Genomic DNA, 13,989 nt, shown 5'->3' on the forward strand with positions numbered 1-13,989 from the left:
CAAATGGGCACACCAGTCCAGGGGCACGAATGAGAAGGCAGGGGGTGACAGGAGAGCCGGTAACGGGATAGCCGAGGTGGAGAAAGGGAGAGTGTTGCCGTACCGTGGGCTTGGCGATAAATGTCACAACACAATATGTGTATGAATTGTTTCATGAGAAACACGTCTGCCCTGCAAGCCCTCGTCTAAAGCACGAGTGAAAATGACATCAGGCCACGCAATAGAGGAGAATCACATCATAGGTCCAGGCGCTGTCGCTGAACAATAAGACCGAATTGGGCCGCCCTAAGTCCTGCAGTATCAGTCTCAGCTCGGCCAGAGAGCGTCGAAGATTGCCCAGGTCGACGGTGCCTTGGAGGCCCACATAGCACTCCAGAGGGACAGGAAAAAGTCCGAGTCTGAACCTGCTCAGCAGGACGGTGTGCCGCAGCAGGCTCTGCAGGGCCGCCACGGAGACTGGGTTTCCACGGAAGCTGAAGCTGGTGAGCTGGGAGCAGTGGGCCAGAGCAGGCAAGATGGACATGAGCTGGGAGTCCCTGATCCCGCACCCATCTAATGCCAGGCGGTGGAGGGTGGCTGAGGCTCTCTCTAGCACAACTTGGAGGAACTCGGGACTTAAGGCCATCATGTTGACCTCACTCAAATTCAGGTACCTTAGGTGGCTGGTGTTCAGGCAGGACGCCAGGTGGGTCAAGTCAGACTCCAAAAGCAAGCAATTAGTCAGCGACAGGGTCACCAAAGGGCTCTTCAGGCACCTGAGCACCTGGTCTAGGCGGCCTTCCAGGAAGAAGACAGAGTCTAGGTGGAGCTCCTGGAGCTGGTGCAGACTGAGCAACTGAGCGCTGAACTGGGAAAGTAGCTTGTCCACTCCCTCCGCCGCCCAGGGAATGAAGGAGATCGTCACGATGTGAGAGACGCGCAGTCTGCTCACATTCACCATCTGGCTGAGGTGAGGAGCAAAGCTGGCCAGGGTGAGCAGGTCCCAGTGGCCATTCAATTCTACCTCTTGGACACAGTCCAGCTGCACCATTCTCAGGATCTTCTGAATGTGTCCGAGTGACATATCAAGAAACTCCAGCTTCCTACAGCACAGCTGTGGCAGACCTTTTCCCTGCTTGACCCTCTTCATGAGGAAGGTGAGGAATTCATCGGGGGTGGCTTTCTGGAGACAAAAGTCTTCTAGGAGCACCTGCACAGGGGCCAAGAGCTCTTTCTCCTCCTTCCTTGAGTCGTCCACTTTTGGCCTCTTCGTCTTAGGCTGGGCGGCCTCCGGCTCCTCGAACGAGCGCACGGAGGACCAGTCCCAGGTTCTAGGCGCTACGTCCCAGAAGTTGGTATTAGCATTCAGCCGTAAATCCAGCACTTGCAGTTTCCATCTTCTGGGGCGGATCTTGTGGGCAAGCAGGTCATCGAGCCCATCCAGCGCAGCTTTTAAGATGTCCTGCTGAGGCTGCTGAGCCTTCATCAGAGCCCCCAGGGCAAGGTGGCTGAAGGGCCAGGCCCGCACCATTGCCTTCAGAGTCTCGCTGTGTCTCCCAGCAACAGCCTCCAGGAACAAGGGCAGGAAGAGTTGCGCGGGCAGTGACTCCAGAGAGGCAACGGCCAAGGCTTCGTTCTGCAGCAGGCTCTGGTTGGCAAGGTCCAAGAGCCTGGCTGGGCTTCGGCTGCTCATGCCGATCGATATGTGCTCCAGAAGCAATCCTGACCTGAGCTGGGCGGGAAGGGTCTTCTAAGGCCTCGGGGAGAGCCAAGGTGATGACTCCAGCACTCCGTGTTCTGGGTCCCTCCTTAGCTCCGCAGAAGCCTTTAGAAAGAAACCTGTCTGCTTTCAAGCCACGGTGGTAGGGTCTGGCAAGTCCAAAGTTCATGGGTCAGATGTCAGGCTGGAGGCTTCTCCTGATTCACGTAGCTGCAGGGGCTGAAGAACCCAAGATCTGCTGGCCAGACCGCTGCAACAGGCTCACGGGCCGCAAAGGAGCAGGAATCCGACGTCAGCAGGGAAGACCGCCGCTGGCTGCCTCAAGTCCCAAGAACCGCAGGGCAGCTGGTGACGAGCTGGATGCGGGATCCTGAGTGAAGGCAGCCTTGCACGAACAGCCCCCTATATACTGGAGGCAGGCCACTCACACACACGCACACACACCCCCCTCCAACAAATCCCCCTCTCAACTGATTGGCTGCTCAGGGCAGATCTCATCACCGAAGTCAGTGCGTAATCTTCCATCTCATCATGGAGATGATTGCGTTAGTCTGTAACTGCCAAACAAGAAACGATCTACCGAACTACTCAGGATCACGGCACAGCTCAGTTCGCACACCACCTTACCCAACACCATTCCCCACCGGTCAAGCCTACATCGTCCTAGGATGGCCTCAGCGGCTCCCTCCTTTTCCTCTCACTCATTTTCTGAGTAGAAAAGACATTCCCCTTTGAACTTGTGGAAGTTTCACCATCATCTGGGTTATCCCGGGGAACGGTCGTGGGGTTGCTAGTCAGAAAACGAGTGAGAGTTTTCGCTAGGGGCCTTATTTCTTTTTTTCCCCACACGTATGTCACGAAAACGTCTCCCTGTTTCATGAATCTGTCAACTCTATCAAATCGATCGGCATTTGGGTCCACATTTTCTGGCACATGCAGCCCCCGATTTAGTTGAGGAAACACCCCAGCTAACCCTTTCAGGGTCAAATGTTTTGACAGTCTATCTCCTCCCTCTTCTCTCATGAGGTCTTTCCTCTTTAACATTTCTTTCATCCTCAGAATCCATTAAGTCCTTATCATGGATCAAATTTCCACCCCCCACCCCCACCTCTATGCCTCCACTTGGCTAGGCCAGGGTTCCCAGAATTGTGTGGTTGTCCTTTTTCTGATTGGATGTTATGATACTGTGTTTTGTAAATCCTGCCCTCCAAGATGTTAATGAGGTGGGATTAGAGGCAGTTATTTGAATGAGGCAGGACTCAAATACTGCGTTAGCTTATATCCGGAGTCAATCTCTTTTGACCCAGAGTCCTTTCTCTGACAAACGCCTAGACCCAGGGGAAGATCGTTATGGAGGATCTTAATCCAAGAGCTGACCGAGAGAAAGAGAGAGAGAAAGAGAACTTTCCCCTGAAGCTGGGGCCCTCAACTTGGACTTGTACCCTCCTAAACTGGGAGAGAATACATTTCTCCGAAAGCCATCCAGAGTGGTTTCTCTTTCTTAGAAGCACTAGATAACCGAGAGAGTCCTGATTGGTCAGTTTCCCTTCTTCGTGATCTATCTGCCTTTCCACACCGGCGAAATCAGGTTCTAAATTCAGCGTCCTTGCCAGATGGACGACTTTTCCCCGATCTCTTCCACCATGTTATCCCCCCCTGATGCTTGGAGCAAGTTGACTCAACTCCCTCCAACTCATCACATGCACACAACTTCTCTTGAAAGAACTATGCTACGGGGTCTCTATGAGTCCGGTACATCACACAAGGGAATAGCACGCAATGACAAAGCACAGTGAAGCATCCGCGACACTTCTCACAACATGGATGAATGTGGAAGGCATTCTGTTGAGTGAAATCAATCAATCCCAAAAGGACAGATAAATACACCCAGAACAACTCATGAAAAGGTTTACCAAGAGAAAGAAACAATCTTCTAGGGAGGGGAGGGGAGGCGCGGGAAGGGAAAAAAAACTAACTAGACAAGAGATAAGTGGTGCCTTTTTTTTCGGAGAAGGGTAAGACAGCACACGGTGGAACCCCGCTGGCCCAGTCGTGAAGATCTCGGCTGCTAAACAAAAGGCTGGCAGTTCAACTCCACCAGCGGCTCCTTGGAAGCCGTATGGGGCAGTTCTACCCTTTCCTATAGGGTTGCGATGAGTTGGAAACCACTCGAGAACAACGGGTTTGGTTGGGGGTTTGTCGGTTTCTTTGCTTGTTCGTTTGGTAGGCTGGACACACTACTGGGGAGAGCAGCACAGCTTGACCAAGGAAAGGTCATGGATGATTCCTAGATACACCCAAACTCCCTGAGGGAGCGAATGACTCGGCTGACAGCTGGGGACCGTGGTCTCGGAGAACATGTAGCTCGACGGGCAGAACAGAGTGTCGGGGGTTCACTTTGGTCCCCCTAGAAGATGTGTGTCACTTTGCCTAGGCCACGATTGCCAGGATGCTGTCCTCCATTTTGTGAATTGATGCAACTGGCCTATGTGTTGGAAATCCTAATCTCTGGCCCTGCCGAACGAGGCAGCATTGGGCCCTGTTGAGGAGGCTTAGGGTGGGATGTAAAACCCTTTCTGAGATCACATCCTGATCCCAATGGAAAGAGAGGTTCCCTGGGGAGGGCCTGCGTCACCTTTTGTCTTCCAAGAGATGAAAGGAGAGACGAGCGAGCAGAGAGCCGGGGACGTCACAGCACCAAGAAAGCAGCGCTGGGAAGAGAGCGTGTGCTTTGGACCCGGGCTTCCTGCACGGACAAACTCCCAGGCCAAGGGAAGACTGATGACAAGGATCTTCCTCCAGAGCCAACAGAGGGAGAAAGCCTTCCCCGGAGCTGGTGCCCTGAATTTGGACTTCAAGGCTACTAGGCTAGAACAACCCCGAGTCGATGGCCCCCGGACACCCTTTCAACTCAGTATGGAAGTCACTCCCGAAGTTCACCCCTCAGCCAAAGATTCCACTGACCCTCAAACCAAAGGAGACCAAATGGGCACACCAGTCCAGGGGCACGAATGAGAAGGCAGGGGGTGACAGGAGAGCCGGTAACGGGATAGCCGAGGTGGAGAAAGGGAGAGTGTTGCCGTACCGTGGGCTTGGCGATAAATGTCACAACACAATATGTGTATGAATTGTTTCATGAGAAACACGTCTGCCCTGCAAGCCCTCGTCTGAAGCACGAGTGAAAATGACATCAGGCCACGCAATGGAGGAGAATCACATCATAGGTCCAGGCGCTGTCGCTGAACAATAAGACCGAATTGGGCCGCCCTAAGTCCTGCAGTATCAGTCTCAGCTCGGCCAGAGAGCGTCGAAGATTGCCCAGGTCGACGGTGCCTTGGAGGCCCACATAGCACTCCAGAGGGACAGGAAAAAGTCCGAGTCTGAACCTGCTCAGCAGGACGGTGTGCCGCAGCAGGCTCTGCAGGGCCGCCACGGAGACTGGGTTTCCACGGAAGCTGAAGCTGGTGAGCTGGGAGCAGTGGGCCAGAGCAGGCAAGATGGACATGAGCTGGGAGTCCCTGATCCCGCACCCATCTAATGCCAGGCGGTGGAGGGTGGCTGAGGCTCTCTCTAGCACAACTTGGAGGAACTCGGGACTTAAGGCCATCATGTTGACCTCACTCAAATTCAGGTACCTTAGGTGGCTGGTGTTCAGGCAGGACGCCAGGTGGGTCAAGTCAGACTCCAAAAGCAAGCAATTAGTCAGCGACAGGGTCACCAAAGGGCTCTTCAGGCACCTGAGCACCTGGTCTAGGCGGCCTTCCAGGAAGAAGACAGAGTCTAGGTGGAGCTCCTGGAGCTGGTGCAGACTGAGCAACTGAGCGCTGAACTGGGAAAGTAGCTTGTCCACTCCCTCCGCCGCCCAGGGAATGAAGGAGATCGTCACGATGTGAGAGACGCGCAGTCTGCTCACATTCACCATCTGGCTGAGGTGAGGAGCAAAGCTGGCCAGGGTGAGCAGGTCCCAGTGGCCATTCAATTCTACCTCTTGGACACAGTCCAGCTGCACCATTCTCAGGATCTTCTGAATGTGTCCGAGTGACATATCAAGAAACTCCAGCTTCCTACAGCACAGCTGTGGCAGACCTTTTCCCTGCTTGACCCTCTTCATGAGGAAGGTGAGGAATTCATCGGGGGTGGCTTTCTGGAGACAAAAGTCTTCTAGGAGCACCTGCACAGGGGCCAAGAGCTCTTTCTCCTCCTTCCTTGAGTCGTCCACTTTTGGCCTCTTCGTCTTAGGCTGGGCGGCCTCCGGCTCCTCGAACGAGCGCACGGAGGACCAGTCCCAGGTTCTAGGTGCTACGTCCCAGAAGTTGGTATTAGCATTCAGCCGTAAATCCAGCACTTGCAGTTTCCATCTTCTGGGGCGGATCTTGTGGGCAAGCAGGTCATCGAGCCCATCCAGCGCAGCTTTTAAGATGTCCTGCTGAGGCTGCTGAGCCTTCATCAGAGCCCCCAGGGCAAGGTGGCTGAAGGGCCAGGCCCGCACCATTGCCTTCAGAGTCTCGCTGTGTCTCCCAGCAACAGCCTCCAGGAACAAGGGCAGGAAGAGTTGCGCGGGCAGTGACTCCAGAGAGGCAACGGCCAAGGCTTCGTTCTGCAGCAGGCTCTGGTTGGCAAGGTCCAAGAGCCTGGCTGGGCTTCGGCTGCTCATGCCGATCGATATGTGCTCCAGAAGCAATCCTGACCTGAGCTGGGCGGGAAGGGTCTTCTAAGGCCTCGGGGAGAGCCAAGGTGATGACTCCAGCACTCCGTGTTCTGGGTCCCTCCTTAGCTCCGCAGAAGCCTTTAGAAAGAAACCTGTCTGCTTTCAAGCCACGGTGGTAGGGTCTGGCAAGTCCAAAGTTCATGGGTCAGATGTCAGGCTGGAGGCTTCTCCTGATTCACGTAGCTGCAGGGGCTGAAGAACCCAAGATCTGCTGGCCAGACCGCTGCAACAGGCTCACGGGCCGCAAAGGAGCAGGAATCCGACGTCAGCAGGGAAGACCGCCGCTGGCTGCCTCAAGTCCCAAGAACCGCAGGGCAGCTGGTGACGAGCTGGATGCGGGATCCTGAGTGAAGGCAGCCTTGCACGAACAGCCCCCTATATACTGGAGGCAGGCCACTCACACACACGCACACACACCCCCCTCCAACAAATCCCCCTCTCAACTGATTGGCTGCTCAGGGCAGATCTCATCACCGAAGTCAGTGCGTAATCTTCCATCTCATCATGGAGATGATTGCGTTAGTCTGTAACTGCCAAACAAGAAACGATCTACCGAACTACTCAGGATCACGGCACAGCTCAGTTCGCACACCACCTTACCCAACACCATTCCCCACCGGTCAAGCCTACATCGTCCTAGGATGGCCTCAGCGGCTCCCTCCTTTTCCTCTCACTCATTTTCTGAGTAGAAAAGACATTCCCCTTTGAACTTGTGGAAGTTTCACCATCATCTGGGTTATCCCGGGGAACGGTCGTGGGGTTGCTAGTCAGAAAACGAGTGAGAGTTTTCGCTAGGGGCCTTATTTCTTTTTTTCCCCACACGTATGTCACGAAAACGTCTCCCTGTTTCATGAATCTGTCAACTCTATCAAATCGATCGGCATTTGGGTCCACATTTTCTGGCACATGCAGCCCCCGATTTAGTTGAGGAAACACCCCAGCTAACCCTTTCAGGGTCAAATGTTTTGACAGTCTATCTCCTCCCTCTTCTCTCATGAGGTCTTTCCTCTTTAACATTTCTTTCATCCTCAGAATCCATTAAGTCCTTATCATGGATCAAATTTCCACCCCCCACCCCCACCTCTATGCCTCCACTTGGCTAGGCCAGGGTTCCCAGAATTGTGTGGTTGTCCTTTTTCTGATTGGATGTTATGATACTGTGTTTTGTAAATCCTGCCCTCCAAGATGTTAATGAGGTGGGATTAGAGGCAGTTATTTGAATGAGGCAGGACTCAAATACTGCGTTAGCTTATATCCGGAGTCAATCTCTTTTGACCCAGAGTCCTTTCTCTGACAAACGCCTAGACCCAGGGGAAGATCGTTATGGAGGATCTTAATCCAAGAGCTGACCGAGAGAAAGAGAGAGAGAAAGAGAACTTTCCCCTGAAGCTGGGGCCCTCAACTTGGACTTGTACCCTCCTAAACTGGGAGAGAATACATTTCTCCGAAAGCCATCCAGAGTGGTTTCTCTTTCTTAGAAGCACTAGATAACCGAGAGAGTCCTGATTGGTCAGTTTCCCTTCTTCGTGATCTATCTGCCTTTCCACACCGGCGAAATCAGGTTCTAAATTCAGCGTCCTTGCCAGATGGACGACTTTTCCCCGATCTCTTCCACCATGTTATCCCCCCCTGATGCTTGGAGCAAGTTGACTCAACTCCCTCCAACTCATCACATGCACACAACTTCTCTTGAAAGAACTATGCTACGGGGTCTCTATGAGTCCGGTACATCACACAAGGGAATAGCACGCAATGACAAAGCACAGTGAAGCATCCGCGACACTTCTCACAACATGGATGAATGTGGAAGGCATTCTGTTGAGTGAAATCAATCAATCCCAAAAGGACAGATAAATACACCCAGAACAACTCATGAAAAGGTTTACCAAGAGAAAGAAAGAATCTTCTAGGGAGGGGAGGGGAGGCGCGGGAAGGGAAAAAAAACTAACTAGACAAGAGGTAAGTGGTGCCTTTTTTTTCGGAGAAGGGTAAGACAGCACACGGTGGAACCCCGCTGGCCCAGTGGTGAAGATCTCGGCTGCTAAGCAAAAGGCTGGCAGTTCAACTCCACCAGCGGCTCCTTGGAAGCCGTATGGGGCAGTTCTACCCTTTCCTACAGGGTTGCGATGAGTTGGAAACCACTCGAGAACAACGGGTTTGGTTGGGGGTTTGTCTGTTTCTTTGCTTGTTCGTTTGGTAGGCTGGACACACTACTGGGGAGAGCAGCACAGCTTGACCAAGGAAAGGTCATGGATGATTCCTAGATACACCCAAACTCCCTGAGGGAGCGAATGACTCGGCTGACAGCTGGGGACCGTGGTCTCGGAGAACATGTAGCTCGACGGGCAGAACAGAGTGTCGGGGGTTCACTTTGGTCCCCCTAGAAGATGTGTGTCACTTTGCCTAGGCCACGATTGCCAGGATGCTGTCCTCCATTTTGTGAATTGATGCAACTGGCCTATGTGTTGGAAATCCTAATCTCTGGCCCTGCCGAACGAGGCAGCATTGGGCCCTGTTGAGGAGGCTTAGGGTGGGATGTAAAACCCTTTCTGAGATCACATCCTGATCCCAATGGAAAGAGAGGTTCCCTGGGGAGGGCCTGCGTCACCTTTTGTCTTCCAAGAGATGAAAGGAGAGACGAGCGAGCAGAGAGCCGGGGACGTCACAGCACCAAGAAAGCAGCGCTGGGAAGAGAGCGTGTGCTTTGGACCCGGGCTTCCTGCACGGACAAACTCCCAGGCCAAGGGAAGACTGATGACAAGGATCTTCCTCCAGAGCCAACAGAGGGAGAAAGCCTTCCCCGGAGCTGGTGCCCTGAATTTGGACTTCAAGGCTACTAGGCTAGAACAACCCCGAGTCGATGGCCCCCGGACACCCTTTCAACTCAGTATGGAAGTCACTCCCGAAGTTCACCCCTCAGCCAAAGATTCCACTGACCCTCAAACCAAAGGAGACCAAATGGGCACACCAGTCCAGGGGCACGAATGAGAAGGCAGGGAGTGACAGGAGAGCCGGTAACGGGATAGCCGAGGTGGAGAAAGGGAGAGTGTTGCCGTACCGTGGGCTTGGCGATAAATGTCACAACACAATATGTGTATGAATTGTTTCATGAGAAACACGTCTGCCCTGCAAGCCCTCGTCTAAAGCACGAGTGAAAATGACATCAGGCCACGCAATAGAGGAGAATCACATCATAGGTCCAGGCGCTGTCGCTGAACAATAAGACCGAATTGGGCCGCCCTAAGTCCTGCAGTATCAGTCTCAGCTCGGCCAGAGAGCGTCGAAGATTGCCCAGGTCGACGGTGCCTTGGAGGCCCACATAGCACTCCAGAGGGACAGGAAAAAGTCCGAGTCTGAACCTGCTCAGCAGGACGGTGTGCCGCAGCAGGCTCTGCAGGGCCGCCACGGAGACTGGGTTTCCACGGAAGCTGAAGCTGGTGAGCTGGGAGCAGTGGGCCAGAGCAGGCAAGGTGGACATGAGCTGGGAGTCCCTGATCCCGCACCCATCTAATGCCAGGCGGTGGAGGGTGGCTGAGGCTCTCTCTAGCACAACTTGGAGGAACTCGGGACTTAAGGCCATCATGTTGACCTCACTCAAATTCAGGTACCTTAGGTGGCTGGTGTTCAGGCAGGACGCCAGGTGGGTCAAGTCAGACTCCAAAAGCAAGCAATTAGTCAGCGAGAGGGTCACCAAAGGGCTCTTCAGGCACCTGAGCACCTGGTCTAGGCGGCCTTCCAGGAAGAAGACAGAGTCTAGGTGGAGCTCCTGGAGCTGGTGCAGACTGAGCAACTGAGCGCTGAACTGGGAAAGTAGCTTGTCCACTCCCTCCGCCGCCCAGGGAATGAAGGAGATCGTCATGATGTGAGAGACGCGCAGTCTGCTCACATTCACCATCTGGCTGAGGTGAGGAGCAAAGCTGGCCAGGGTGAGCAGGTCCCAGTGGCCATTCACTTCCACCTCTTGGACACAGTCCAGCTGCACCATTCTCAGGATCTTCTGAATGTGTCCGAGTGACATATCAAGAAACTCCAGCTTCCTACAGCACAGCTGTGGCAGACCTTTTCCCTGCTTGACCCTCTTCATGAGGAAGGTGAGGAATTCATCGGGGGTGGCTTTCTGGAGACAAAAGTCTTCTAGGAGCACCTGCACAGGGGCCAAGAGCTCTTTCTCCTCCTTCCTTGAGTCGTCCACTTTTGGCCTCTTCGTCTTAGGCTGGGCGGCCTCCGGCTCCTCCAACGAGCGCACGGAGGACCAGTCCCAGGTTCTAGGCGCTACGTCCCAGAAGTTGGTATTAGCATTCAGCCGTAAATCCAGCACTTGCAGTTTCCATCTTCTGGGGCGGATCTTGTGGGCAAGCAGGTCATCGAGCCCATCCAGCGCAGCTTTTAAGATGTCCTGCTGAGGCTGCTGAGCCTTCATCAGAGCCCCCAGGGCAAGGTGGCTGAAGGGCCAGGCCCGCACCATTGCCTTCAGAGTCTCGCTGTGTCTCCCAGCAACAGCCTCCAGGAACAAGGGCAGGAAGAGTTGCGTGGGCAGTGACTCCAGAGAGGCAACGGCCAAGGCTTCGTTCTGCAGCAGGCTCTGGTTGGCAAGGTCCAAGAGCCTGGCTGGGCTTCGGCTGCTCATGCCGATCGATATGTGCTCCAAAAGCAATCCTGACCTGGGCTGGGCGGGAAGGGTCTTCTAAGGCCTCGGGGAGAGCCAAGGTGATGACTCCAGCACTCCGTGTTCTGGGTCCCTCCTTAGCTCCTCAGAAGCCTTTAGAAAGAAACCTGTCTGCTTTCAAGCCACGGTGGTAGGGTCTGGCAAGTCCAAAGTTCATGGGTCAGATGTCAGGCTGGAGGCTTCTCCTGATTCACGTAGCTGCAGGGGCTGAAGAACCCAAGATCTGCTGGCCAGACCGCTGCAACAGGCTCACGGGCCGCAAAGGAGCAGGAATCCGACGTCAGCAGGGAAGACCGCCGCTGGCTGCCTCAAGTCCCAAGAACCGCAGGGCAGCTGGTGACGAGCTGGATGCAGGATCCTGAGTGAAGGCAGCCTTGCACGAACAGCCCCCTATATACTGGAGGCAGGCCACTCACACACACGCACACACACCCCCCTCCAACAAATCCCCCTCTCAACTGATTGGCTGCTCAGGGCAGATCTCATCACCGAAGTCAGTGCGTAATCTTCCATCTCATCATGGAGATGATTGCGTTAGTCTGTAACTGCCAAACAAGAAACGATCTACCGAACTACTCAGGATCACGGCACAGCTCAGTTCGCACACCACCTTACCCAACACCATTCCCCACCGGTCAAGCCTACATCGTCCTAGGATGGCCTCAGCGGCTCCCTCCTTTTCCTCTCACTCATTTTCTGAGTAGAAAAGACATTCCCCTTTGAACTTTTGGAAGTTTCACCATCATCTGGGTTATCCCGGGGAACGGTCGTGGGGTTGCTAGTCAGAAAACGAGTGAGAGTTTTCGCTAGGGGCCTTATTTCTTTTTTTCCCCACACGTATGTCACGAAAACGTCTCCCTGTTTCATGAATCTGTCAACTCTATCAAATCGATCGGCATTTGGGTCCACATTTTCTGGCACATGCAGCCCCCGATTTAGTTGAGGAAACACCCCAGCTAACCCTTTCAGGGTCAAATGTTTTGACAGTCTATCTCCTCCCTCTTCTCTCATGAGGTCTTTCCTCTTTAACATTTCTTTCATCCTCAGAATCCATTAAGTCCTTATCATGGATCAAATTTCCACCCCCCACCCCCACCTCTATGCCTCCACTTGGCTAGGCCAGGGTTCCCAGAATTGTGTGGTTGTCCTTTTTCTGATTGGATGTTATGATACTGTGTTTTGTAAATCCTGCCCTCCAAGATGTTAATGAGGTGGGATTAGAGGCAGTTATTTGAATGAGGCAGGACTCAAATACTGCGTTAGCTTATATCCGGAGTCAATCTCTTTTGACCCAGAGTCCTTTCTCTGACAAACGCCTAGACCCAGGGGAAGATCGTTATGGAGGATCTTAATCCAAGAGCTGACCGAGAGAAAGAGAGAGAGAAAGAGAACTTTCCCCTGAAGCTGGGGCCCTCAACTTGGACTTGTACCCTCCTAAACTGGGAGAGAATACATTTCTCCGAAAGCCATCCAGAGTGGTTTCTCTTTCTTAGAAGCACTAGATAACCGAGAGAGTCCTGATTGGTCAGTTTCCCTTCTTCGTGATCTATCTGCCTTTCCACACCGGCGAAATCAGGTTCTAAATTCAGCGTCCTTGCCGGATGGACGACTTTTCCCCGATCTCTTCCACCATGTTATCCCCCCCTGATGCTTGGAGCAAGTTGACTCAACTCCCTCCAACTCATCACATGCACACAACTTCTCTTGAAAGAACTATGCTACGGGGTCTCTGAGTCCGGTACATCACACAAGGGAATAGCACGCAATGACAAAGCACAGTGAAGCATCCGCGACACTTCTCACAACATGGATGAATGTGGAAGGCATTCTGTTGAGTGAAATCAATCAATCCCAAAAGGACAGATAAATACACCCAGAACAACTCATGAAAAGGTTTACCAAGAGAAAGAAAGAATCTTCTAGGGAGGGGAGAGGAGGCGCGGGAAGGGAAAAAAACTAACTAGACAAGAGATAAGTGGTGCCTTTTTTTTCGGAGAAGGGTAAGACAGCACACGGTGGAACCCCGCTGGCCCAGTGGTGAAGATCTCGGCTGCTAAGCAAAAGGCTGGCAGTTCAACTCCACCAGCGGCTCCTTGGAAGCCGTATGGGGCAGTTCTACCCTTTCCTACAGGGTTGCGATGAGTTGGAAACCACTCGAGAACAACGGGTTTGGTTGGGGGTTTGTCTGTTTCTTTGCTTGTTCGTTTGGTAGGCTGGACACACTACTGGGGAGAGCAGCACAGCTTGACCAAGGAAAGGTCATGGATGATTCCTAGATACACCCAAACTCCCTGAGGGAGCGAATGACTCGGCTGACAGCTGGGGACCGTGGTCTCGGAGAACATGTAGCTCGACGGGCAGAACAGAGTGTCGGGGGTTCACTTTGGTCCCCCTAGAAGATGTGTGTCACTTTGCCTAGGCCACGATTGCCAGGATGCTGTCCTCCATTTTGTGAATGATGCAACTGGCCTATGTGTTGGAAATCCTAATCTCTGGCCCTGCCGAACGAGGCAGCATTGGGCCCTGTTGAGGAGGCTTAGGGTGGGATGTAAAACCCTTTCTGAGATCACATCCTGATCCCAATGGAAAGAGAGGTTCCCTGGGGAGGGCTTGCGTCACCTTTTGTCTTCCAAGAGATGAAAGGAGAGACGAGCGAGCAGAGAGCCGGGGACGTCACAGCACCAAGAAAGCAGCGCTGGGAAGAGAGCGTGTGCTTTGGACCCGGGCTTCCTGCACGGACAAACTCCCAGGCCAAGGGAAGACTGATGACAAGGATCTTCCTCCAGAGCCAACAAAGGGAGAAAGCCTTCCCCGGAGCTGGTGCCCTGAATTTGGACTTCAAGGCTACTAGGCTAGAACAACCCCGAGTCGATGGCCCCCGGACACCCTTTCAACTCAGTATGGAAGTCACTCCCG

The 13,989-nt window shown here is 53.5% G+C and overlaps 3 protein-coding genes across 3 annotated transcripts; all 3 read right to left on the reverse strand.

The window, feature by feature from the left end:
- Positions 1–208: 208 nt before the first annotated feature.
- On the reverse strand, positions 209–1,672 carry LOC100662553 (melanoma antigen preferentially expressed in tumors-like). Its single transcript, XM_064293129.1, has one exon. The coding sequence runs from the start codon at positions 1,670–1,672 to the stop codon at positions 209–211; it is 1,464 nt and encodes a 487-aa protein (XP_064149199.1).
- A 3,217-nt stretch (positions 1,673–4,889) lies between these two features.
- LOC135232654 (melanoma antigen preferentially expressed in tumors-like) lies at positions 4,890–6,353 on the reverse strand. Its single transcript, XM_064293130.1, has one exon. It carries the CDS (start codon positions 6,351–6,353, stop codon positions 4,890–4,892), a length of 1,464 nt encoding a protein of 487 aa, XP_064149200.1.
- Positions 6,354–9,570: 3,217 nt separating this feature from the next.
- LOC135232655 (melanoma antigen preferentially expressed in tumors-like) lies at positions 9,571–11,034 on the reverse strand. Its single transcript, XM_064293131.1, has one exon. The coding sequence runs from the start codon at positions 11,032–11,034 to the stop codon at positions 9,571–9,573; it is 1,464 nt and encodes a 487-aa protein (XP_064149201.1).
- Positions 11,035–13,989: the final 2,955 nt, after the last annotated feature.

The sequence above is a fragment of the Loxodonta africana genome, chromosome 11 (genome assembly GCF_030014295.1).
Source record: "Loxodonta africana isolate mLoxAfr1 chromosome 11, mLoxAfr1.hap2, whole genome shotgun sequence".
Taxonomy (NCBI): domain Eukaryota; kingdom Metazoa; phylum Chordata; class Mammalia; order Proboscidea; family Elephantidae; genus Loxodonta; species Loxodonta africana.

Coding starts and splice junctions, on each gene's coding strand:
- LOC135232654 (XM_064293130.1), bottom strand. CDS start 6,353: ATGAGCAGCCGAAGCCCAGCCAGGCTCTTGGACCTTGCCAACCAGAGC.
- LOC135232655 (XM_064293131.1), bottom strand. CDS start 11,034: ATGAGCAGCCGAAGCCCAGCCAGGCTCTTGGACCTTGCCAACCAGAGC.
- LOC100662553 (XM_064293129.1), bottom strand. CDS start 1,672: ATGAGCAGCCGAAGCCCAGCCAGGCTCTTGGACCTTGCCAACCAGAGC.